The sequence below is a fragment of the Elaeis guineensis genome, chromosome 12 (genome assembly GCF_000442705.2).
Source record: "Elaeis guineensis isolate ETL-2024a chromosome 12, EG11, whole genome shotgun sequence".
NCBI lineage: Eukaryota > Viridiplantae > Streptophyta > Magnoliopsida > Arecales > Arecaceae > Elaeis > Elaeis guineensis.
In genome coordinates, this window is record NC_026004.2 from 22,427,560 (window position 1) to 22,445,638 (window position 18,079).

At 36.4% G+C, this 18,079-nt stretch overlaps 1 protein-coding gene across 2 annotated transcripts; it reads right to left on the bottom strand.

The window, feature by feature from the left end:
• Positions 1-7,134: 7,134 nt before the first annotated feature.
• On the bottom strand, positions 7,135-13,621 carry LOC105054780 (uncharacterized). Of its 2 annotated transcripts, none has more exons than XM_010936370.4 (7): positions 13,468-13,621; positions 12,585-13,013; positions 12,328-12,491; positions 12,128-12,208; positions 11,901-11,976; positions 11,704-11,802; positions 7,135-7,543 (listed from the first exon to the last, which is right to left on the bottom strand). In XM_010936370.4, the coding sequence occupies exons 2-7, from the start codon at positions 12,994-12,996 to the stop codon at positions 7,410-7,412; spliced, it is 966 nt and encodes a 321-aa protein (XP_010934672.1). In that variant the 5' UTR covers positions 12,997-13,013; positions 13,468-13,621; the 3' UTR covers positions 7,135-7,409. The 2 variants fall into 2 exon arrangements, with proteins under 2 accessions (XP_010934672.1, XP_010934673.1); XM_010936371.4 differs by having other exon boundaries at positions 13,463-13,597.
• Between the last annotated feature and the right edge of the window lie 4,458 nt (positions 13,622-18,079).

Consider the following 18,079-nt stretch of genomic DNA (forward strand, 5'->3'; position numbering starts at 1 on the left):
CGATTCATATGATTGGACAATATTTGGCTGTACCTATTGAAGACTATCAGACAATGTATATCGTCCTGGGCATCCCATCACAGAAAATTTTTCTAGCAATTAAAATTTTTATCGAGCCGATGGCGGTAGGAGTTTCGGGTGTGATGAACAGCATGTGAGTGTATCTCAGCCTGTATCTGCTCCATTTATATAGTCAGACATGAGGGAACCTCTACTTGATGCATCTCCAATGGCCGATGAAGCTGGATATGAGTATGAAGGCACCCTGACATGTACGGTTGGTGGACCAAGAGCATCCGTAATTGATAATCATCAGTGCGTGGTAGGAGAAGAGGCTGCATATCAACATTGGAGTAATGCTGCATTTGATGATGCGGGGGCTGGTCCTAGTTATGTGGTAGCTACCATGAAGCCTGTGGAGCATGAAGCTAATGACCATGTATCACTTAATGAGCTACATGCATGCCATGTCTGAGTTGGAGGATTAAAAACCGCAGCAGCTGATATAACTTTATTCGAAAATAAAGTCGCTATTAGTTATGATCCTAATTCTACTAATGACGAAGATGAGGATGATGATGCGGAGTCTGATGGTAGTAATAGTGGAGAGTCCAGTGTGGAAGAAGATGTCCTACCAAATGAGGCATCTCTTGTTTATGAATTTGGGTTAGTTGATGCATCCGATGATGATGAGGCCGCATCCCATGGAGTGTTGCCAGAACATCCATTTTTTGATGGAAATGAAGAGTTAAGAAAGAAAATGATATTCGGATTGAAAGAATAGGTCCAACGTACCATAAAATAGTATGCTATTCGCACCCACCATCCTTTCAAAATCGTCAAGTCAGATAGAGGTAAATGGAGCGTCATGTGTAAATAATTTGATACTTATAGTTGGCATTTTCATGCATTCCTTCGGATCAAGATGCAGTGATGGGAGATTATGGTCTATAAAGGGCCTTACACATGCTTGAATACAGATGTGATGAGAGATCATCTACAGCTTGATACACATATGATTACCAATATCATTAGAGAATCAATTAGGATAGAGATATCTATATCAATATCATCCTACCAGGCTTATGTACATGATACATGATAGTGCGAGGTATCTTATAGGAAGGCATGGATAGCTAAACAACTTGTTATAGATGAGTTGTTTGGAGATTGGACGGAGTCTTATAACGTATTGGGTCTTTAATTAGCTGTAGTTTGTAGTGCCAACGAGAGGACCGTGATAGATTTTGCAAAAATTTCTACGATGGTGTCAAACACAGAGGTGTTCCATCGAATTTTTTAGGTATTTGGTCTATGCATTCAGGGCTTCCTATTCTACCACTCACAGATTAGTATTGACGCAATGCATCTATACGATCGATATAAGGGTACTGTCATGTTAGCTATGAGTAGGGATGAAAATTGGAGTATCTATCCTCTGGTGTTTGCCATTTGTGAAGGTGAGTGCCATAGTGGTTAGTCATGATTTTTATGACGTTTGTGCCATTACGTGGCACGTGACTGTATGGAGATTAACATAATTTTAGACTGATACAAAGGAACATTAGCTGTTGTTTCAGATGAATCAATTGGATGGACAGTGTTATATGGGTATCATAGATTATGCTGATGTTATGTGCAAACTTATCGATACTATGCAAGTTATCTCAGAAGATAGATGACTTCAGACTGCACCATCAACGGATGATCCGAATATCTCATCATATGTTCAGTACACCTCATATCCTGGCTTCTCGAATTTCGATCTCCCTATAGATGATGCGTCTATATCACAGAGAATGAGTGAGTCGAAAGACACATCGTATCGATTCGATGAGCAGCACATCGATCAGCATAGGAGGGTTAGAGGCAGGGGTCGACTGAGAGTTTTTTGAGGTAGACGTCAGGCACATACTGATAGATCGAGCATGCCAGCATCTCTCTCTCCATCGATCGATACCGTGCCTGAGTCATTACAACAGCAGCCCGAGTGACATATGTTTACGAGAGGCAGATGCGAAAGAGGCCCCAGTATCTTGATATATAAGCCTCTTGATAGTTATGATACTTGTACATAATTTTTTTTACTAAAAAACTTTGTAATCATCAATTGTTGGATTACATTATTTTAAAATTAATGTTACAATTTTTTTTAATCTGAATGCACATGTTACAATTTTTATTAATTGTGCAAAAAATTAATTATTGAGCTTGATTCAGATTATATGGTTAGATTTTGAGATTGTCCATCATTTCTAAGATATTCTACCATGTTAATTATAAACAAAGTTAGAGAAATTTGAATTTGTATCTTAGGAAGGTTAAAATTTTTTGAATAGATAAAGATGTTTGGAGAATGCCAAAATTAGCATTTCATCAAGTTGGAGATGCAAATAATATTTTTTGAAAGTTTTAAAAATTAAATTGAGAGAAAATTAGTTTTGGATATGAAGGGACGACCACTACATCGTTTCTTTTTGGATGGCACGTTAACACAGACATTTTAGGACTGGCACGCCTATGGGTCGACCTTTGCTCTACCTACGAAAATAAGCTTTTTGTTTTGGTTTGTAGCACAGCAGGGGTCGATCCGTGCCAAGTTGCCACTATGCCAATGGCTAGAGGAGAAGGATGTTTCAATGTCGTTCTATAATAGACCGACTTATATTATCGTCCACTTGTTGTCTAGCTAGCAGTGAGACTGGTGAGTCAGCATGAAAAGTCATCCTATCATAGGGTGATTTTATTTTAGATAATATTTTGATAAATAGTTTAAAAAAAATATTATTTTATTTTTTAAAAAAAAATTAATATTATTTCGATAAAAAATCCGTAGTAAGTATGCTTGATTGAATGTTTAAGGTTGTCCTAAAAGTAGATGTTTTGTTTTGGGGGCATTCCGAGGTTAATTTGTAATGTCTAATGATTTATGTAATAAAAAATATTTTTTTAATTGCCAACATATATGTTTGTTGGAATTATTATATTATTCATGTTACAGATGCATTTTGGTCCCAAGTAAGCTTTGGATGTATAGTAAAATGATGAATATATAATGTAGTTCTTCGATTAAGAATATCAATCGTATCGGTGAGGAATGCATTTCCTGAAATAAGAACTAGTGGTATAGTAAAGGAGAACCAACATGAAATTCATTTTATGACATAAGAATGCCATAAAGTAATGATAGGAATTAATTTATAAAGTTTCTATGACACCCCGTTCTTTTCTGAATACTGCAATCTCACCTCTTCAAAATTAGAAAGTTTCGATGATCTCCTCTAAACTTAATCCATGTTCTACTTACACCCTCTCTACTTTTAACTAGTTGCACATATACCCCCTGATTTTTTTAAAAAAAAAAAGATGAATGAAGGTACATTAACAAATGCAATTTGGGAGGTACTTGCAACCTATAAAGAACCCATACATCATCTAGTCATATCTGCTATTTCAATTTCATAGCCAACTCAACACAAAATGATAAATCAAAATAAAATATAAAAATTTTTCAATATATTATTATGAAATATCCAAAAATAGAATCAAAGCATCATGCACTATAGTTGATGATAGTAAACCATCCTGTATTATACTATATCAAAATGTATTACATTGTATCATAATTTATGACAATTTATCATAATATATCATAATGTATCGGAATGTATCACAATATTTCGCAAAGCATGACATTGTATCATAAGGTATCATAATCTGTCAAACCTTTTAATAAACATAAGGTAACACAAGGTATCACAAAATATCACATAATAAAGAAGATATCTGAGATATCACAATAGAATATACATTATAAATACTAAAGCTATCACACCAAAAACTTGATACATCCAAATTGATACCCCAAATGCATGATATCAAAAGTAGAGCTGTTACTACTCAGAGGTGCTTTTGTGAGGCTGGATGCAATGTGAGGTTGATATTCTCTGAGGCTAGATGCAATATTTTTTTCTATGAAGCTAGCTTCTACATCCACACTATTGCCTGAAGCATGGGATGGTGTAGAATGAGAGCTAGCAGCTGTCTTCTTTGTTGTTCCACTCCTTTGAGCTAGAAAAATAATACTAAAACATAAGTAACTATCAATTAAGTACATCATTGATTATAAATGATGCCATAATACCTATGATCTCTTTCTTTCCCTACTAACTTGGCCCCTAGTTTGACTAGATGCAATGTTTTGTTCTTTCTTCTTTCTCCTTGCTAGGATCTTTGCAAGTCCTAAAATTATAGCCCTATTGTTGGCAATTCTTGCATTTTAAAGATATATCCCTTCTTCTAATTCTACTAGATTCCTTTGGCTCATCCTCTCTTTTTTTTTTTCTTCTTTTTTTTGCCTTTTTGGGCTATCTGGAGGAGCCCTTAGGGAAAGAGAGACATAATAGGGTACTCTATCCTTAGTCAAAATTTCATGCTTGAAACTGGCTCAATGATCTGCTCATAAGTCCTAAAAAATATATCTTTAATGTACTATGTACTAACAAAGAGTTTAATATCCTTTCTAACAAACATAATAGGCAGTATAGGATGCAAGTTAAATCCCACACCCTACATCCACAAACACTCTCCTCCAAGTCAACCACAACTCTGTCATGCGATGCTTAACTTTAAATCTGTGGCTTCCTCTCTATATGTAGTAGCAGTCCATAACCTTCAATGTAGTTCTCTCCAGTTTCTTTTGAATCTTAGGATAAAGGAGGCATATAATTTTGTCTAATTTTTCTCTTTTAGCTTGGAACCGCTGCATCAATAGTCTCCTAATAGTCTCTAACAAGGTGATAATAGGCTTATCTCGATCATTCACTATATACTTGTTGAAGGACTCGTATATATTGTTCAATAACATGCTGGACTTAATTTTAGGACTGAAGGTATGCTTTGACCACAACTCAGGTGGCTGCTGTTTGAACTATTATCATATAGTCTCACCTACCAATTGACTCTTACTACCTCCTTAAGGAGGCATCTCTACAATAGCTAGAAGAGTTGGAGTAACTAGAGGGATCTTTGCAATAGTTGGAGTAGCTTTTTGAGTGGCACCAATAATGGCATAAATAGCTGTATCCTTCTAATGCTCCATATACACTTGTATTATATCAATCTCTTTTATGAAAGCCAATATCTCTAGAATATCTGTATCATATTTAAATTCCCTCAAGCCATTTTTAAATGCCTATTTAGGCATGAGATAACAAAAGTGGGTACAATTTGTATACCCTAAAAAGCCTAATATATCTTCCGACTCTATAATACTAAAATTATTAGAGTCACAGTTATTAAAGTATCTAATATATCCTCCACTATAATGATATTTTGGATGGCACTTGATTGATCCACCATGATAAATTTGTATGGTGAAAAAATTATTATCTATTCCTACAATAATGAATAAGTGATACATGAAGTTTATACACATATAAGTTCTACCTTTAATTGAAAAAGTTGAAATAGTCATTGGTATTAAAAAAGTAGTGCTTAACAAATTAAAAATATTCATTCAAATAAAATTTTGATACTTTCAATATTAACAAACTCAAATGATAGTCCAAAAAGCAGTACTTAAGAAAGTGAAGCATTAGTTTAAAAGTACTGAACATTAGTCCAAAAAATGGTTAAAAACCTACTTTAATTGTACATTATGTATTTTAAAAAATCAAAAATATCAATACATACTTAAAAAACTGAATTTGAACATATTTGGATGCCTTTCAATGATTCCATTGTGTGTTGAAAAAGACACTGTATAAGGCCACAGTGGAACCATAACAAAGGATCACAAATTCAAAAAAAACACGTACAAGAGACCATGTTAGTCCAAAAATAATTTTTTATGCATATACACAACAAAAATGGGACCATAACACACCCATAGAGGGACCATAATCTCTTATCAATACGCTATAGAACAATTGGAATAAAGACCATAGATAAAAAGGATCATCATAGAACATATATTAATGAATATTGCAAAAGTCAACAACATTATGTAATTATGCAAGGAAAACCTAAATTTCATCTCTAAATTTGCGGTCATGATGTTTTAATTTAGATCAGCTAGTAAAAAGATAGATAACAATACAATATTTACTAAAATTATGATTTTATAAGAAAAATTTAGAAAAAAAGATATTATCAGCCAAATAATTTGTTGAATAAAATGATCAGTTTAACATTTTTTAAATTATAGAAGACGTAGGTGAAATCAAATTAACGTTGAAAGAATATTCTTATAATTTATCCTAAACCTTTTATGCTTATGACAGAAAGATTATTTCTTAATACAAAAAAATGCCTCATATCCGTTAAAATTCTTTCACCAAGAATATTTGTCTAGTCTACCATTATATCAACTATTACTATTTTGAAGCACCATTTTGGACGACCAAAAGCTAATACTTCAGAAGCACGTAGGCTAAGGGCAGCCTGCGCCGTGAGGAGGCAAGTGGCTAAGGTTAATGAGAATTAGAGAGGTAAAGAAAAACTATGGCTTTTAAAGTTTGTTGATCGAGAACAGATCCCTCACATTGCACCAGTGGCAGCACAGGATGCCCATTAACGGACGGCTTCCATCAAGTATGAATGGCCATCAAACAATGCACCATGCATGCCGCACGCCCATACATGGCCATCCATCCAACGATAGATGCCATCCATAATTGCACCGCACCCTACGGAGCCGTTTTCTCATACCGTTAGAAGGGTCTCCGCCCTTCCAATAAATAGGAAGCCATTTTTGTAACTTGGGACTCAACGCAGACAAACCTCCTCTTGCCCCACTACTTTAAAAAGATTTTTTTTAAAAAAAATCGATAACATTAGAAATGGTCCAGTAACTCGGAAACATCACCCAAGGGAGCACTCAACACTTACAGAAGGGAAGGTCGGGGCCGGGACGTGGGCTCCAACAAAGGTAGTGCTCACAAATGATGGATAGCTATACAAGACCAATCATCATACGATGTACAATTTCTCTTATGCATAAATGCACGAAGAACAAAAGCAGCGAAAGCAAACATCCTTCTTCCGTAAGATATCATTCTTGTTTAATGCCGTGTAATTTTTTCAGTAATCTGCACGCAATGTTCATACCCAATCACCCAGAGTCTCTGCGAGTGTAAGAAAGATGGACTTCGTTATGGGCCACCATATGATCTAATATCTGATGGTCTTAATAAGCAAATCTCACACATACCAACATCCAAGAGTTTTTCGTAGTAACACATTAGGGATACAATGCCTATATAGTTTATAATCCAGACAAGGACGGCAAGAGACCCACGTAAAACTCACAAAAGAAAGCTAATAGACTCCCTATTTTCATCCTAAGTGCCAGAATACCACTAATTCATCCCTGACCCAAACAAATGCCAGGAACCCCAGCTCTTAGTTTAGTGAGTTCCCCGTTTGAGAGAATCGGCCTGGGGTTGTGACATCATCCTTCCTGAATCATAGGGTTGTTCAGCTGATGGAAGAGCCCATCCCCTGGCCGGCCGTTCACCTTGCCTGCTACTGCTGCCATTTCCTACACAACATTCATACAAAAATGTAGTAAGATCCCATCCACAATCTTAGATTGGGATTAGTAACAAGAATCAAAACCATATAATAACATCATATAAACAAAATGCAATGTGACAACACACAGAAATCAAAGATTCATCCAGCCATGTGGCTTCAAGTCCTGCAAATATTCCTGGATTCATCCGTCAAGACAAGATAGAAAAGACATTTGGTGCATAAAGATGCCTGATACCTAAAAGGGTCAATTAAAAATGCCACCCAAAAGAAACAAACAAAATGGAAACATGAATAAAGAAGCATATAGATCACTCAAACAAAGCAAAATTTGGAGCGGGTCACCTTGAAGATTCCTCTAACCCAGCAGGTTATTCAAGGGACTCGGCGAGTCCAAATCCTGATGTTAATCCCATTATTCCCTTTATGAAGTCTACATAACCTGGAATAACCATATCAAATTGACCAAGCTTATCCACTTCCTGTAAATCAATTACTGGAAAACAAACCCATGTTTGGTTTCGGAAAGCTTCAAATCAAGCTTTTTTTCTTTTTTGATGGGGAGAAGGGATGAGGGCGAGGAGGGGGGGCATGTATGGTCCATTGAACGGTCAACAGATAACAGTTTTTAATAAACACTATAACTTTCATATGATGATGTTCCAAATCAGAGAGATATATAATCTCGTCCCAGCACACAAATTTACATAGAAAACATCCACATCAGAAAGATATGGAACTTGTTGCAAATCAGAAAGTTTACGTTGTTACCCTTAGGTTGGACAATAAAAAAATATCAATGTTCTGACTACAATTATCATCCAAAATGTAAAAGATTTTTTCATTTCCTTCAAGAGAGCACCTCAAATGAAGGCCCAAAGGACCAATGTTAAAACCAAAAACACTTGAAAAGAACTTCACAAAAATTTCATTGTAATTTGTTACTCCAAGAACATCCCATGCAAATACCACTGGGATGATCATGGATTCCTACTTGGGGTTAATTTTGTCATCTGTGATTGATATCAAAGATGGGTTCAATGACAACACACACACACACAAAAAAAAAAAAAAAAGCCTTTTGCATGACCTCTATATCACAACATTCCATGCCATTCAACATAACCATCATTGTTATCATATACCCTATACATGGGACTAATATCCTAACCCTATACATGGGACTAATATCCTACAAAAGCATATAGACAATTTATCCACATCTTGAAACCCTATAATCAAAATCATTGTCTCAAAAATTCAGCCAAGTATTAAAATATCAAGTTTACATTCATTCTGCATGTATTTTACCATTTTGTGCACGGGCATGCAGTGGATGCAAGGTTAATAACATAACTGGGTAAATTTAAAATTCTTTCTCACTCTTAAGCATAAAAATGTTTACTTACATGTAGTATTTTGCATAAATCACATTTTAATCTAAGATTAAATATGGATGCTTAAAGCACATTATCTAGGAACTTTACATGATATTAATTTCAGAGATCGATAACATAAACCATAGAAAAAGAATTCATAGACATACAGGTTTTTAAAACATTTCTTTTCCAATTTTTGCAAGTAAATACAAGACAATTTAGAATGATCATCTGTACAATATTAGGAAATAGATTTATAATCTTTAGTACCTACCAACCTTCTATTAAATTAGTATCCTATCTAAGATCCAGAACAAAAAATTACTCTCATCCTAAGGTATCTATATCATATTCAACTTCTTAGTAACAGAGTAAGACTAGTTCCTTGTCTCTCTCCTCTCCATCTAGCTACTTCTCTTCCATTTGCCCCTTTACTTGAATCCCTCAATTTTTTATCATGGTTGCAGTCCCCCCCCCCCCCTCTCTCTCTCTCTCTGTGCCTGCACCAACTCAATCTCTAGCTATAGCTGTGCCATTTGTACAGCCACTTCTCAACATTACTCTAATGAATTTTGCCATTTTATCCTTACCACTCAGAAGTCTTTAGTAGCATACTTATTAAGGATATCATCAACCTTCAGATTTTGAAAAAGAAAAGGTGTTATTAACACTCCTTTTTCTCTATGTAACTCTTAATTCCTGAGAGTTAAAAACGTAACTATACCAAAGCAGATTGTATTTAACATTTATATAGCCCTACATACAAAAACAACTTTTCAATGACATCCATGCATCAGATATTCTATTGTGTTTATTTTTCCTCAACATTTTTTATTTTGTTGTTATGGATTTTAAGCCTACTTTGTATTTGTTTTATCCTTCCTCTGTTCTATACTTTGTTTGTAGGCTCATTTTGTATCATTTTAAATTTAATTTTTAATTTTAATCTTTATATTCAGTTTTCAAGCATGCACGGCACATGCCCATATCTTGTACTTGTCAAAGATCTAACAGATTATCAGTTTTTGATCAAAATTGCCTATAGAATTTCGACCTGCCAAGATAACACATGGGCTAAAACTGAAAAAGAAAACTTCACCACTTACTACCTCCTCTGATGAGGACTACAGAATGCAGATCTTTTCATTCTACAAAGCTTTCTAGAGGAAAGAAGAAAATAATCATTATCATCATGATCCTCTCACACCACAAAGTTTTCTAACATAGAAAAACCTTCTTGATCACCCAAAGCCGCTGGTTTTTTTTTTTAAAAGGCTCCAAAGCTGCAAATTTTCAAAAAATTCAGGGGAAAAACAGCTTATCTTCTGTGTCACATCCTTGCAAGCTAGTGGACCTTGCAAGGTTAAATTTACCTCTTAGATGTCCATCCATGCCAGGTTAGACATGTAAAAACTGCTAAGGAAGAGGTTAGGCAGAAACTAAATCAGATGAAAGCAGCAAGCACTAGAACACCCCTTACTCTCATCTCTGTTTCTCTCTTTTTTCTTCCTTCTTACTAACTTTAATCATAGTCCAATTTTGTTCTAACTCCAGAAACACCATTTTTAAACAATGTTAGGTTGCCAAAAAAACAAAAGTACAAAGAAATAAGTCGATAAACATGAAAATAGAAAGACATTTTGACTCTAGAAATTGCAAAATTATGTAGTGGTAGGATACAGGTTAGTAATCCTACCTTCTTCCCTCATATAAGTTCATCATACACAGCATTTCAAACATCTCCCAAAAAAAAAAAGAGCCTTTATTTTTCCTTATTCCCTCAACTTTACTTCAATGCCAAAAAATGGAGAACAAATGTCCCTCCTACGTTTCTTTTCACTTAATCCCTAGACAACTTCCACTAGGAACCAAAGGAGGGAATCTAATACTCCGCCATCTTAATGGAACCATTGTATACATGACTTACAGGATGGACAGCATAAGATTCATTACAGCACTGGTTAGCAAAGCCTCTATCCCATCCTTGTACCAATTCCTTATTGAAATAGTTACAACCTATCAACTCTATCAGGAATGCCTTATATGTGAGCTTCTGAATATATATATTTTTTAAAGTACTTAATTTTTTTAAGGGTTGCCTTATATATGTGAACATCCTTTTTTTTTTTTTTTTTGCGTGAACTTCCTGCAGCAGCCCAGGACAGAAGGGGCCCAGCTCCTGAATAGTTTTTGAAGTACTGAATAGTTTTTTATGTTGCTCCCTTTGTTTTCCTGCCTAAGTTACGAGGGTTTAGAAATATCTCCGTCCTTGTTTTCTGCCCAAGTTTCTATCACTCATTATGGATAGAGGTGGCAGTAAATTTGGTGAGGTTCAATTCAGGCTAAAAAAGAGAAACAAAGAGAGGAAACCCAGAAAAAAGGAAAAAGAAAAGAGAAGGGGGGTGGGGGAGAGCTTAACTAAGGCCTGACTGTTGTTTTAACATGAAATTAAAATAGGTTGGTCTAAATTGCAATTCCCAACCCTCAAATTTCCTCAACAACGAGCAAATAGAAAACAAAAAGGCAATAAACTCACAAACAATTTAGATGAGAAAAGCAAATTCCTCAATGGATCTAAAATAATCAAACACACAAAAGGGAATATAAGTAAGAGAAGGCAGGTATCTACCCAAATAAACACATACAAGGTGTAGTCTACATTTAAATTAGTAAAGGATAGGGTGTGTTTCAGGAAATCTATAAATACAATAAGGCAATCCCATGATCAGTGGAAAACTTATGAATTACATCTAATACCTCGATTAAATAACATGCAATAAGTACTTACTAGCCCTGCCATTATCAAGCATGTCAAACCCTGGATTCCATCCAGGCAAGTGCTGTCTTGCCTTCCCCTTCCATGATTCCTCAAAGCCAGCCAGCTCATCTATTGCACAACACATTGCATGTAAAGCACGTTAAAACCAGATATCAGAAGAAAGCAACAACAAAAACAACGACAACTTAAGTTTTAAAATACAGTACTTTCATTCATATTGCGTAATGTCTGCATCATGTCTACCCTTCCATCTGAATTCAGCTTCCTTGTTACAGAATGACCCTGCAAAAACAATACAACATGTAATCTTAGCATCATGACTTCTCAACGCATTAAATCAGACAAATACATATGAGTAACATTTCAAATCATACATTTTCCCAAATCAGCCATCAGAAAAAAAATAACCTTAAATATCTACATACTGACATACCTTATCATGAATTCCTCGAGAAATCCTGTGGGTTGCTCTACGTGTAGTCGTATCAGCTTCCTTTTGCTCTTCCACGGTAACCTATCAGACCAAACAACCAAAACCTTAGCGGAACAGGTCACCAAGATCATCAACATAAATTCAGCAGTACAACTAAACTTAGAAGAAAAAACAAACTCAAACAACAACTGATTACTTACTCCATCACCTCCACTTCTCCTTGTAGTAGATGAAGTATAATATGCTCCATTAGGACCACCATACGTCACTGTTGAGCTCTGAAAAGAATAAGTTCGGGCCTGTGGCTGCGATGCACCAGCCCGGCCAAACTCATTGCTATACTGCATGTACTTGCTCTTCTTCTCTGCGAAGAGACAAAAAAGTTACAAAGTTTCAGCATTGTTCATTCCAATTAGTCAACCGCAATGACAGTATCATAAATATAACAAGCCTATACCTTCAGTTTCTTCATCAGGGTCCAGAACATACGGTTCTTTACTCGACCTAGAATGTTTCCTTGGGTTATCTTTCTTCTCCTTATCAGTCCTCTCCACATCTTCTTCATCATCAGACGACAGTTCCTCGATAATTGGCCCCTTAGACTTAGGAGGTGGAGCTTGCTCGAGGAACCCGGCATTGCTTGTCTCTCCAAAGAAGCTTCTTCTTCCATCATCAAAAATACTGGGAGGTCCAAACATGCTTGGGCCCATCAAGCTTCCAAAGGGTCGAGTAAAGAAAGGGTCATCGAAGGGGTCCCTCCCACCAAAGAAGCTAGAGATCAGGCCCCCAGGTCTCCCGAAGCCACCAAATCCGGCGAATGGATCCCCAAACCCAAAGAAATCATCCCTCCCACCTCTGCCCCTTTGCATTGTTTCGGTACAAAATTCTGCAACCAAAGAAAAGAAAATGGGGAAAAAAATAATCTTGTTCACCATTCCATGATGACAGAATCCTTCGTTCTATATATTGAAAGAAAAATAAGCTATCCCGCAAAAATTGACCTTTTTGTGGCATTTCTTAAGGAATCGAGTCGTAGATTTCATCAAAATTTAGTAATCTTAACATGAGAAGAATTATCCCTTAAAAACATGTTTAAAAAATCCAGAAAATGATCGCAATCTCTACCAAAATGGTTCCTTTGCACATCCAAACAATCAAAAACAACCAAGAAAAACCACAAAAAAAAAAAACCCGATACCACAGAAAATCCTGAACAGACAGGAAATCATCAAGTACCACAAAGCAAGTAACCCTAACAAACCCCCGATGAAAAAAGATCGATCCAAAAATCGAATCGAGAAACGAACACGAGAAAGAGAAGAAGGTCAGAATTACCGAACTGAGAAGGTATTCAATCGTCGCCGATAGGCAGAACGAGAGATCGAGGAAGAAGTAGGTGGGTGGTTCTAATGGGGCTATAATTTCGATCGCTGGTGGAAAATAGGAACGGAGGAATAAAAGGGACGAGGGATTGCGGAAGATTCCATCAAGGGCGGTCCGCGAATTCTCCAGAAGCCATGACACGTGTCGCGTCCGGCTTACCTTCCGCTTGACCAGAAGAAAGGGCTCGGAACTATGAATCTATGTCCACTTGGACTCCAATTTGGGTCCTGCTTGGACTCGACCAATTCGTCTAAAATCTTATGTGCATGCTTTTCATTTGGATGATATAATAAATTAAAATATTTTATAATATTAATCCATAATATACTAATATAGTTTTATATTAACTTATTTTTATTTATTCTTTGATCCTAAAATATTTGTTGGGCGATTCAAGTAATACTGATATCAGAAGAAAGCCATAAATTTTAGGCCCGCTCATCTATGCCAAACCATCTAGCTCTCATTAATAATTCTATTGTCGGCTAAATCTCACATATAATCCTCAACATTTTCCCTCTAGAGTCCAATCCACTGCTCTCTAATCAAGCTCTATAAATATTTATTACTAATTTAGTTTAATTGCTCACTCTCTAAAAAGATACTTTTTTACAACTGTGCTACCGCTTAAACCTAAGAGTCTAAGCTTGAAGAACGAAATATCCTTAGCTTATTTAGCTTTCAATTGAGCTTGAACAAACCTTTTTCGAGCTAAGCTCAAGTTGTTCAGATTGTTGGCCACCTAGAACCTATCCATGCTCACACCATTATCTTGCTTCATTGAATCCATTTGTTGCACCATTTGGCATATTTCAGCAACCACTATTCCACTTATTGATTCACAAGAATGTCATCCTCGCTTTGCAGTGGATAAGACACAGCCATGAAGGCGAAGGCAGGGTGCAGCAGCTGGCAGAGCCGTGAGGGAGGAGGAAGGCATAGCCGGTGGAGCCGTGAGGGCGAAGGCGACGACCGACTGAGCAGCGAAGGAGGTAGGAGTAGGGGAAGCCATGGCCGACAGAGTCGGGGGGTGTGGGGTTTTTTCTCCAATGGACCGCATAGTTTTCGCTGGCCATGCCACCCCCCCATTGCTCTGCCAGCTACCGCGCCCCAACCCCGCATCTCCGCTGGCCGCGCCCCACCCGCTGCGAGGGATCTAAAAGGATTCCAAGCAAAAAAAAATATGGAGATCTGTGGGAAGTAGAGCACCTGCGGGAGATTAGAGGGGGGAGCTCGACGTCGGTGAGGATCAAGAGGAGAGCGATGGTGGAGACTGACGGGATTGGAGGGGGGAGCCCAACGTCGATGAGGATGGAGAGGAGAGCGACGACAGAAACCGATGGAAGAGCAGGAAGGACGTCGGCCTCTCTTTTTCGGAGATATGTAAGAAGGAAACCATCTGAGGGAGATCAAAAGGGATGGCCAATATCGGTGACAATAGGAAGAAAGGTGACGGTAGAGACTGATGGCAGGCCGCAGTGAGGAATCTGAAAGGGTTCTAAACAAAAAAAAAAAATCAAAATCTGTGGGAAGAAAAGCACCTGTGGGAGAGATAGAAAATGTTCGAGAGGGTTGAAAATGATTCGATGGAAAAAAAAAATCAGGAGAGTCGAAAGTGCATCGATGATGTGTGTGTATAGTCAGCTCTGACGTGTTATATGCCACATAGTACATAGGGAGAATAGAGGGATGCTCTTTAATGTATAGGATAGATATATTATTATTCTTCACAAGAACTACAAAAGTACAATAACTTTATAGCTTTGTGAAGTTGTCCATCCTCAGCATAAGTTCCAATATCAGTTGTTAGGGAATCAAGGAGTCCTAATACTAGAAGAAGCCTTGATATGCAAGTTGAAATCCCATTTCAAATTAAAAGCTCAAGCTGTTAAATTTTGGACCACAATATTTATATTAATCCATCTACCTCCCACTATATAATTCACATAGGACCAAACTTCACACATGATCCTCAACAATAATCTCATATTATTTTCAATTTTTTTTCAGCTTACCATGTTGGGAGAGAGAGCACGGAAATGTCAATAGAAAAGCAACGGATCATCCACGACTCATCATCACTCACTTCAACTAGAGGCCCAGAGGCTAGTGTTTGGCTGTGCGCAAGCAGACCAGATTAATACTATCAATCCACTCTGTTTGACATGAACCACTAACTGCTATATCTTGGATGAATTGAATGTGATCATTAGCAAGTGATTAATATAAATTTAATTGGGCATCTTAAATATCCATCAGGATAGTTTTTTTTTTTTTTTTTGGTAAAAAAGGCTAATCTTTATTTATACCGAAAGAGAGTATGCAATGATAAAATCCTGGGCAGGTTGCCAAGAAGACAAAGGAGTCGCCCAGTTCAGAAGGAGAAATAGGATTTTACAGAACTACACCTTAAAGATTGATCCCGGAATTGATGGATCAGGGAGCTGTGGGAGTAATCAGTAACAAAAACCCAAAAGATTACAATTTAATATCCACCAGGATAGTTGAGAAATTCAATTTAATCCTTACCTCCACGCTTTTCTACTAAAGAAAAATTAAGGACAAAAAATTCCATTAAACTATTTCTCTCAAGTTATCAAGGGAACTTGATGGTGAAGAAGTGGCCGGGAAAGAATATACGAAGGAAAAGATGGAATATTAATTGCAGTAAATTCATAGCAGGTCAGTTCATTGACCGTATTATAATATTTTATGTTGTATTGGGTTGGGATCGTAAAAAGGTAGATGGATGGGATTGAAAGAATGGATGACTTCCATCCACCGTTTAGTTCAAAAAGTTATAGAAAGGATGGATGAAAAAGATGGATTATCCATCCACTCTGGTCCACCATTTTACATCCTCCTAAATTGGAAGAATAAAAGAAAGATGGATGGAGCATTGAATAATAGATTTTAATATTGATAAAATTATCTCTCATTAATTTTTTTGATAAAAATATAATACTACTTTTTCATTAATATTATTTATATATAATTTTATATATACTATTAAATTTTATTAGTTATTATTTTAATTTTAATATATAATTTTTATAATTATAATTAAATAATTAGATTATCCTCTATTTCTCTATTTATATTTATTTTTTTTTAATTAACTATTCATATAATATTAATTAACTATTTAATTAAATTATAAATTAGTTAGTTATTTATATAATTAATTTATTAATAATAAATTTATGAAATTATTATTAAATTTAATATTTATATAATTTTTAATATAATTATAGATTATAAAGATTATAAGTTTATAGATTGTTTACTTCTTTAGTATAAATAAGTATTATAAAGTGATAATAATAATATTTTTATCAAAGGAGAGTTTTGTAAAATATTATCCATCTTTCCTCTTATTCCTTCTATTCCAAATAGAGGAGGGAATCATTTCTATCCATCCTTCTATGTTTTACCAAACATATGAGAGGATGGATAGAAAATCTATCTATCATTTCCTCTATCCATCCTTCCTCCTCCATTCATTCTTCCTTTAATCGATCTTTCATACCAAACAGAGGACTTTATTTTTATTTTTTGGTATAAGTGGACAGTTATAACATTCTAATACAAGAGCAGTCCGTAAAATCAAGATACAAAATGTTTCGCAAGACCGGCAAGCAAGAGTCATCCTATCTCCAAATTCAATCTCTAGAGTGTTGAGCTACAAATGATGCAATCCAATTTGCTGTGCTATTCGCCTTCTGATAAACATGCCAAATTAACATTACAACAGAATGATGAAGAACAGTCCAGGTGTCATGGAGGAGCAGATGTGCCTCCAGCTACATCATGTTGTCCCTAATTCAACCAATGATAGTGACAGAGTCACCCTTAATAAAATCCTCTCCGCTCGCAGCTCCAGCCTGGCATAAATGATATCTGCCTAGACGGCATGCAGCGTGGTTCTCGGGTTTGAAGGCTCAAAGAGATAATAGCATCCAACCGTTAGCAATCTGACATCAAGACCACAGATGACAAATCCTGCGCCATCCTTATCATTTCTGACACTGCCATCAAAATTCATCTTAACAAACCTCGAAGAAGAGGACTCCTAGAAGATGAAAATAACCTTACAAGTCACTCCAAGAGTAGCATGGGAGTCCTAGGTATTGGGGGCATCAAAGGAAAGGCTAGCTGTGTCGAATTAGCAATACTCCACGATTAAGCAGATGGCTCTCTCTAGCATCCGATGAGTAGGTACCATCTTGCCTTCGAAAATCAAGCGATTTCTGAAAAGTTAGATCTGATAGGCGATATAAGCCATCTGACTCTCTTAAGTAGAGATCATCCTCTCGGCCATGCTCTGGCGACAGTGCTCAGGAAGGACTCCGACCATAGACCACTATCTACCTCTCAGGATTGGCCACTCATCTGCCTTTGAATCAACCTCATCCTCGAGCAGCACAAGATGGCATGCTTCATCGATTCATCCTCCAGTCCGTATACCGAACACGAGGTCGGAATCTCCGTATCTCTGCCTCTGAGAAATGTGCACATCGGAAGCCGATCCCAAATTTTTAGAAAAAAAGTCTCACTCTGAGATCGATG

Bases quoted from the DNA above. Each gene is read 5' to 3' on its own strand.
- LOC105054780 (XM_010936370.4), bottom strand. From the start codon at position 12,996: ATGCAAAGGGGCAGAGGTGGGAGGGATGATTTCTTTGGGTTTGGGGAT. The intron at 11,977-12,127 runs GTATGTCAGTAT...TTGTTTTTGCAG, and splicing joins CTCGAGGAATTCATGATAAG to GGTCATTCTGTAACAAGGAA. The intron at 11,803-11,900 runs GTACTGTATTTT...GTTGTGCAATAG, and splicing joins ATTACGCAATATGAATGAAA to ATGAGCTGGCTGGCTTTGAG.